Below are 9,321 nucleotides of genomic sequence, written 5' to 3' on the forward strand. Positions count from 1 at the left end.
CTTCAAATGATGATACAATCTTTCCTTGCACGCTCTTCGATTTTCCAAATAAAACCTTTTTTCAATAGTTTCTCATTTTTTTCACTTTGATAGCAAGATGGAGGAAAACTTCTCCCTATCTATTGATGGCCAAAAGCCCTCTTTCAATAGAGAAATCTTAGTTGCTTACGAAACGTCTTCAAATTTGATCATGAAGAATTTTTGGATATGGTGAAGTTGATTTTCGGGGAGGATTTATTAGCCAAGGACTAGCGATCCCATTCAAACTTAGATGTCTCTCCCCTTTTCCTAGCTTGGGCCTCAAGGTCACTAATTCAAAGCTAGAAGTACAATATGTTGTGAGGGCTATGTTGGAACCGATATGGGGTGGTGGTTTTTTAGGATACTATGCAACATGCTTAGTTTGGCATCAATCTTCACATGAGTGACCAAGTGTGGCATCTGATTGGTAGAGGGATTGGGGAATTGCAACTCCTCTTTGTTGGACTTTAGATGTAATAGTAGAAGTACACCTTCTAGTGGCTCGATGGGGATGGTGCAAATTGCTAGCCTTTGATCAATCGAATGATTGTGCTTAAGTTTTGGTTGGTGACTAGGTTACGAGGAAGTGAAAATCCACCCTAGTGAAATCTAATACACCAGTGGATGCTGATGGATGTCCTATGGTTAGGAGGCAATTGCCTGTGTGCCATCATGTTGTTGAAGCCCATGAAGGAATTGTTGGGATGGCTAATGTTGTTGGTGAGGTTGCGGAGATCGATCAGCCCCAAGCTGAGCCAACTATTAGCAAGGTGTTGGTGCCATATTCATCGTCATCTGTTAGGCAAGTGTTTGAGTATGGGGTTGATATCTCACTACTCCCTGGGTGTTTTGCAGATGCTAAGTAGAGGAGTCGTGGCTTTGGTGGAGTTGGTCGGGTTGCCGAAGCCTTCCCCAATTTCACAAAAGGGGAGGCTATCAAATGGTTCAAGGGTTAGTCTTTGGGGGGTTTATTGTTTTCTATTATGGTATTGGTTTTTTATGTTGGATCACAATTATTGTCTTTCTATGATCATTTTATTTCTATTCTCTAATAATGTGCATGGGCTGGGTATGCATGGTAGATGTATGGGGGGTTTAGTTTAGGTCTCTGACCCATCCAAATACTAATGTAATCCTTTTTGCCATATTAATACAATATATCTTTATCATTGATAAAAATAAAAATAAAAATTATAATATTTATTTATCTTATTAAATTATTTTCATATATATATATATATATATATATATATATATATATATATATATATATATATATATATATATATATATATATATATATATATATATATAAAGCCCAAATAGCTTACTAGCCGAAACTCCTCTTTATCTCTAAGAGCTTCGTTCTACCCCTTCCCTCGTTTGTGGGATCTTGGTGATCCCCATGGTCCACTGGTGGATAAAAAGATCTATCTTATCTACCTATTGATCGCCCTTCTTTTATCTAATTGTGGTGTTTAAAGCCCGTATTTTCATATCTATAATTTTATTACAATTAATAATATAATTACAAATAAGTATAAAATATATAAAAGAAAATAACATTTTTTTATAGTTTTATAAGAGAAGTCTAACTTATTGATAAGTAGTAGCTAAATTGAGTCATGACAAATATTTTTTTAAGAATATTTAAAACAAGCTCCTAAATTTAAGGAAGCTCTTGGCTCCATGAATTTTAGAGTGAATATAAGTCTAAAATTTTAAATCTATCATTTAGTTACAGTAATAGTGAAAAAATAATGAAAATTTTTCCATGTGACAATTTTTTTCCCCTAAATTGATAGAACTATTACAACTCCATTTTTACCAACTGAAATTAAGAAAAATAAAAATAAAAAACCTAATAAAATTGAAGCCCTCCTTCGGTGGACCCTGCCTAAATAAAAAGAAAGAAAGACGCAAATAGAAAATTGACGGGTCAGGATTTTGCCCGCAACGTTTGCCCTAATTTCGTCTGCCTCATAGAAGCTCTGTTTTTAAAGTTAGGGTTCGAGACCTAAAATATTTTGGTTTTAGTTTGATGCGGCCTTGTTGCTAAACCCTTCGTAAGTGTATCAAACATGGCGGTCGGGTAAGCCTCTTTTTGATCCCTTATTGTCATTGTATCTGCAGGTTTATTATTCATTGTATGTAAAATCGTAATTACTTCTTGATTGTGAATCAATCCAGGAAGAACAAGCGCATCTCAAAGGGCAAGAAGGGAGGAAAGAAGAAAGCGTGAGTGATTAGATCTTCTGTTTTCCTTTTCCTGCTTTTCAAAGTAATTGCAACGGACACGAGGAATTAACGGTGTGATAATATTACAGGGTCGACCCGTTCACGAAGAAGGACTGGTACGACATAAAGGCCCCATCTTCCTTCAACACCAGAACCGTGGGGAAGACGCTGGTTACTAGAACGCAAGGAACCAAGGTAAACACCTTACATTTTTTGTTCATTGCAGATTTAGCACTTCCAAAATATTTGCAGTTACTGTGTCTTCTAGCTTTTCTGCAAATGCCTCTTTTATCGCCTTTTGTGTAAATATTTAAAAGAATATCCTTTTGTCTCATTTCGATCTTCGTTCTTCTTTGTTGTCGGATTCCTTGTCGGTATCTCTTTACTCTTTATATTGGGATGCTACCATAAACCTGTTGATGCTAAAAAAATGCAGAAAATGTTTATTTCAATCTAATTTGACAAACTGTAAGTATTTTTTGTATTGTACTATCTGCTGCGTGGAAAATAATCGGTTGATAGGCGATCTCTGTACAATTTATCAGATAAAATTACATGTTATATTTGTATCGAGCTATGTATATGTGTATTCCCAATCGGTTGATGGTGGAGGTCTATACATTTACAATAGCGGTTGTCACTTAACAATTGTATTTTCGGGTAAATATCTAGCATAGTCATGTATGCTTCTGCCAAATCAAGTTGTTTTTATGGTCTTATTTGTTAGTTGTGTGGACTGGATTGCTTAATTAGGACGCTATTCAGTAGTGTACGCCTTCAGTTGGTTGTAGAGGGCATTAGATCTACTTTTATATAACGTTAGTTTTTAGAATTCTTCCATAGGGTTTTAGCAGGAAAACCCTAAGAAAGTCTCGCAGGAATTCTTACTTTCTGTACATCATAGGATCTTTTGTGTTAATTATGGATTGGCCATTTCCTGAATTGCGGTAGATCACAATGTAGGTGAAATTTGCTTTTCTTAACTTTCAGAAGAAACATTGTTGGAGATGTTATCTTTTTTGTCTTGGCAAGGGAAGAGCTTTTATGTGTACTTGTCAGGCGCTTCCTGTTTGAAACCCTAATCATGTTGTCCACACCCTTTTGATGTCATTGGAACCCAGTAACTCAAGTTTGCGAAGTCTCTGGAGAGACAAAATTGAGCAATTCATACATGAAGAAGTCCACCATGCTACTAGAGATTATATGTTGAAGGTGATACGTCTTATATAATTGTGTTTTGAGATTGATAAAGTTAAAGATATACCAAGTAAGACTCAAACATAAAGAAATTATAAAAGGAGCTGATATTATCATTACAAGTGACAGATGTATATTGAGTGGCTAGGAGTTCAGGGAGTCAATATCAGTTATATTGGACCAATAAAGATAACATCAGCAAGATGACAAGAGTCTACTTATGGATCTAGAAAGAGATTTAATTCTGTCTTAGGTTATCAAAAGATGGGCTCATATGATAGGAAGTGTAGAAGACAAAAAGACAATAAGTAAGTTAGAATAATACTACAATGAAGATAGAAGACAAAAAGACAATAAATAAGCTAGGTTAATAATACTAAATAAATTTTGATGGAGAACCAACAATAGAGTACACTAAAATTCCATAATAGCAATAGGCATATTTATCATGAACTGAGATCACAAGAGCACCGAGAATTGTATTTGGAGACTCCACTGAATGTCTGTGGCATAAAACAGAGTTAGGTTTATGTGAAATCTATAAATGCATTCAGGTATACCACGAGGGCATGAAGTAGAATCTCAATTATATAACACTGACCATGACTATGGTTAACATGTCAACTGAGTGCTCTTAATATGATGATTAAGAAAAGCAAATGAATTTAACATAGCCGACATACTTGCACATTAAAACAGCAAATCATTGTGGAAAGGATAATAGAGACAATTTCTGTAAGTTATGAAGAGAAGTGATTAAGGATGGACATGTCCCTTCGATCAAATGGTGCCACTATTGGGTTTGCAAGCTACATATGTTGATAATGGGTTTCATTCACAAAAAAACTAAGGAAGAGAATTATTGATCCAAGGAAGTAAAATTATTAGCAAACAAATATTTTGTAAGTACAAATTATATACTGTGGTATGGGACTCCATATAGAAAAATTCTGTGAAAGTCTGCATAACCCCTGTTGTTTAATTGCATCAAAGATGATGGATCTGTGCACATCTCTGTACTTTCAGAATTACTGCACATTATCTGCCTCTCTATTTGTATGAAAGATGATCTGATCTGCATGTGTCTGCATACTTTCTGTTTATGTTTATTTGTCATAATGCAATAGATAAATCTAGATCTGTATTTCTTGGTATGAGTATCATTTGATATGTATATTGCATAATGATTCTGTTTATGAGTTCTTTCTATTAAATTATGTATACATTTCAGAAACATGATATTCATATGTGATCGCTTATATATATTTGTACATCGAGTTATATACATCTGAATATCTCTGAAGTAATAAGCATCTTATAATAATTTGATTTAGAATACACATATTGCATGTTCAATGACTTTATAGAAGTATAAGATGTTATGTGTATTTTAATATTTATAGTTTCTGACTGCTGTGATCAACCGCATTAAGGAGAATGAGGTAATTACAGTTTGGAAATGGTGATGAGGTCACCTTCTAAGTTTCTAAGCACAACACTTAAAGTTTATCATCGGAGAGTTTCCACAGGGCCAAAGTTCCCACAAAGTGGACTGCCTGCGAGCTTAGGAAGGATAGAATTCAGGGCACCCTGTTGTGAATGCTTCTTACAGTCTCTAACGTGGTAAGCGGGTGTTCAATCATATGTAACCAAGTTATAATTGGTGAGATGAAAGAGAACAGAGACTGGACTGCAGACTAGGTATGCCATGTTGTATGTATGGTGCAGGCCACATGAGGCCAAGAGCGATGGTATATCTGCTCTTGGGCCTAGGATGAGGTTTCTGGGGCACCTTATCAAGTCACCCTATCTCATCACTTCTATGGTTGTCACCTTAAAGTAAATTTGAGCAATCTATTGGGTAGATCTTTATTCCTTATATATGTCTTATTTAATAATTTAAGAAATTTAATAATGACATAACTATAAAGAAACCTTAACTGTGTTGCTGGTCTTCAATCAAATTGAAAGGTATACAGTATCTCTATACTTTACTTGTTTCGAAGGAAAATTATTATCCAGGGCAAATTAGTACATTCAAATTTTGGGACATCACAGTGTTGACATGTAGCAGCACCCCACACAGCAGAAACTATTTTTGGAAGTAAGTTTTTGACTTTGCAAGAGGAGAGTTTTTGTGAAGTGAAATGTAGTTGTCCTCCACAGCTCAGAAACTGCTCTTCTGCATTATTACTTCTGTCTTTTTCCCCCATCTAGGGCAAGAGTATTTTTACTGAGCTATGTTCTTATGTACTGCAAGTGCCACAGAAATTGCAGCAGTTGAACAATTGTTAAATAAACCAGTTAAGTGAGTACTTGTTATGCAAACATCTGTTTTGTTCATATATTTCTCTGCATGTCTGTAATGTTCCCTGCTAGGTTTAGGCCAATTATAATTGGAAGTAACCCATTTTAATATTCTTACGACCTAAACTGAATGGACTATGTTGCACCAATCAAATGTCTGCTATTCCATGGTTCAAAGTAAGAAAAATGGTTCGTTCATCAGCTAAAATATGTTAGGTGATCTTTTTGTTTTCCTATTTATAATTCTTAATGTCAATGCTAATCTTATTACTACTTAAGTTTGAGGAAGGAGAAGATAGGAATGCAACCAAGTGCCTAGAGATCAAACACTTAAGCTCCCTCAAAGTTTACAGATCCATGACCTTACCCTTTCTTGGGACCATACCCTGAATCCTTAAGGCTCCCTAATCTATCTCGGAAATCATCCTATTGGCTAGATTTAGAATGCTGCTCTTTCGAAACATTTCAGTCCCTTCATCTTCAGGTACTAAGTTGTAACGAATCTGAACATGGACATAAATATTAAATCATTCAGAGATATATAACATTTAGCTATATACATTATGTATAGGTGATTCTGATTTAATTTTTATTAACATATTATACAAATAATGGACTCTATAAAGGTGACCTTGGCCATTCGTTGGCCCTTAGCCCTTAATATATATTTAGTTATATTCAACGTGTTCTGGATGTCAGACTTGTTGCCAGATGGTGAATACATATTTATTGGTCTGTCTATGTACTTGTACTTCCCTTGTATAATGTCCTATTCCATGATATAATCTCATCTCTATCCTTGGTCCCTTAAAATAGCCAATAATGTATGAAGCTCAATTCTTTCATAGAATGCCATATTAATATAAATTTCCTTTTCTGGCCCTTTGGAGGATAGATTTGCTATATATTATAAATATGTTTTTAACTATTGTTATCGATGTTAATCATGGGTCTCAATTCTTGTATCAATGACTTACTGCTCTTCTATTCGTAGTCTATTTCAACTGTTTGTTATGACTTATACTTCAATGATTGTTGAGTCATCAACAGGACTGCTGCTCAACACGTTATAATATTATTATAGAATCCCAAACAACTTTATCAAAGCATAGTAACCGTATTCTGTTGGGTTTATGATAATGGTGTCCTATTCCTGTGAAATACTACCCTATGGCAATGTTTCTGGCATGCATACACAAGGTTTCCTCAAGACTCAAATGTTGACTTCTGTCACTTGTATGGGCAGACTTACTGTCTGGCAATCAAGCCCATATTCAGCTTCTTATGTTAACGTGCTTAAATGATATCCTCGATTTCCTTGCAGAATCTGTTATATGTTCTTCAGCGTGCCCAAAGACAACAGCTTGCTTTATTGTGTATAAGATAGCTACCTTCCATCTTGATATTAAAATTTATTTATATTTTATATTTAATCTCATTAGTGTTTTAATTAATAATTTTTACTTAAGAGAGGGGACATGCAAAGTTTCCACCTCATCTACAGTTTTTTCATTTTTCTGTTTCCTGTATTCCACAGAATTAACACACATGTTTGGCTGTAATTTCAAGGATTTGAATGTTAACATTGCTTTGTGCTTGAAAGTTTCTTGAACTTAATTTTGGAAATAATTATGTAAGCATATTTTTCCATTTTATGCTTTCACAAATATGGAGCATCTCTATACTGCATATTGGTTTGATTGGACTTGATGTTTTTTTAAGGTTAGCATTCGTAGCAGTTTTCCCTTAGTTACTGGTTTTTGTTATTTCCACTGTCATGCAGATTGCTTCTGATGGTCTTAAGCACCGTGTGTTTGAGATTTCCCTAGCCGATCTCCAGAATGATGAGGATCAGGCTTACAGAAAGATTAAGCTTCGTGCAGAAGATGTTCAGGGCAGGAATGTTCTTACAAATTTTTGGGTGAGCATTATATATTCAATTGCTTCAACTTTTTTGCATTTATATGCTTTATATGGGTGTCTGAAGTCTCTATTGTTTGATTGCTCAGGGTATGGATTTCACCACAGACAAGCTCAGGTCATTGGTCCGTAAATGGCAGACATTGATAGAGGCTCATGTTGATGTGAAGACAACTGATAACTACACACTGAGGATGTTTTGCATTGCTTTTACAAAGAGAAGACCTAATCAAGTTAAGCGCACGTGCTACGCCCAATCAAGTCAAATAAGACAGGTAAAATAGCTTATTTAATTGGATACACTTAATATATTTGCTAGATATTGTTCTTTGTTTCATGGTTACCATATGTTTGTTTCTAGATTTGAAAAAAGTTAATATATTTGCTAGATATTGTTTTTTGTTTCATGGTTACCAAATGCTTGTTTCTAGATTTGGAAAAAGATAACAGAAATTAATACATTTAATATATTTGCTAGATATTGTTTTATGATGGTGTTACCGAATGCTTGTTTCCAGATTCGAAAAAAGATGACAGAAATAATGGTTCGTGAAGCTTCGTCATGTGATTTGAAAGAGCTGGTTGCAAAATTTATTCCAGAGGTTATTGGGAAAGAAATTGAGAAAGCTACATCTAGTATTTATCCTTTACAGAATGTATTCATCCGCAAAGTTAAAATACTGAAGGCTCCAAAATTTGACCTGGGAAAACTCATGGAGGTATTTGTTTGTGCTCTGGCTAACATCTGTCTCATTTCTAATGGGTGAGCTATATATGTGATGTCATATGGAAGTGATTAATTTGGATTTTGATGCTGTCTACAGGTACATGGAGATTACTCTGAGGAAGTTGGAGTTAAGGTGGATCGACCAGCAGAGGAAACACCAGTTGAAGTAGAAACAGAGCTTGTTGGGGCCTAGTTTTTCTGTTCTCTGGATTAGTTTTTAGAACCTGAGCAAGTCTGGTCCGTATGCCGAATTCTAGTACACTGTTTGTTCCTGAATTTTTCAAGTTCGGATGTTCATTTTAATTTTTTTTTGGCAATGCTAAATAGCATGTTTGTTATGCTGTTTGCATAAACATTCTCAACTACGAGTATTTTTAAGTAGTATCTAGTATCTACTTTGGGGCAACTTCAAATTTTGGATGTTCATTTCGCTCCTTTAGTAGCACCTTTAAATAACATTTTATTTAGGTGCAACTTCATACTAAATTTAGCTGCACAATTTGTTTTGATTTATCTTACCAAATTGCTGACCTGGTATTTTTTGTGAGAGGTTAGTTAATGTATCTCGAAAATTTCAAAATCATCTTGTGATTGTTATTTTGAGCATTCAACTTACACAGAGAATACCATTGCTTTAAAGTTCAAAGTAGTGCAAGGACCACTGATCTGGCATTTGTTGTCCTTAAATGTTTTTGAAGGACTGGCTTATGATATGCAAGAATGAGTCTTCCGGGTCTCTGAGAAGACAAAGCTAAATTATCTTTTTCAAGAAAAAAGATGGCAACTCCAGTCAAAATGTGTGATTTTTTATACTGTTAAGAATAACTGTATGTGAGCGGAGAATCGAATTACATATCTGATAGGTTGAGTTCCAGACATTTGATCATCACTGTTTACTCTTGTATGTATAT

General features: G+C 34.7%; 1 protein-coding gene across 1 annotated transcript; it reads left to right on the forward strand.

Annotated features, from left to right (window-relative positions):
• Positions 1–2,050: 2,050 nt before the first annotated feature.
• LOC149568386 (small ribosomal subunit protein eS1y) lies at positions 2,051–8,923 on the forward strand. Its single transcript, XM_089821321.1, has 7 exons — positions 2,051–2,113; positions 2,212–2,259; positions 2,349–2,454; positions 7,547–7,684; positions 7,773–7,958; positions 8,202–8,402; positions 8,508–8,923. The coding sequence occupies exons 1-7, from the start codon at positions 2,103–2,105 to the stop codon at positions 8,601–8,603; spliced, it is 786 nt and encodes a 261-aa protein (XP_089677447.1). The 5' UTR covers positions 2,051–2,102; the 3' UTR covers positions 8,604–8,923.
• The last annotated feature ends 398 nt before the right edge of the window (positions 8,924–9,321 follow it).

The sequence above is a fragment of the Cupressus sempervirens genome, chromosome 3 (genome assembly GCF_028749045.1).
Source record: "Cupressus sempervirens isolate cs-2001-9-10 chromosome 3, ASM2874904v1, whole genome shotgun sequence".
Classification (NCBI taxonomy): domain Eukaryota; kingdom Viridiplantae; phylum Streptophyta; class Pinopsida; order Cupressales; family Cupressaceae; genus Cupressus; species Cupressus sempervirens.

Bases quoted from the DNA above. Each gene is read 5' to 3' on its own strand.
- LOC149568386 (XM_089821321.1), top strand. The intron at 2,260-2,348 runs GTGAGTGATTAG...ATAATATTACAG, and splicing joins AAGGGAGGAAAGAAGAAAGC to GGTCGACCCGTTCACGAAGA. The intron at 7,959-8,201 runs GTAAAATAGCTT...GCTTGTTTCCAG, and splicing joins AATCAAGTCAAATAAGACAG to ATTCGAAAAAAGATGACAGA.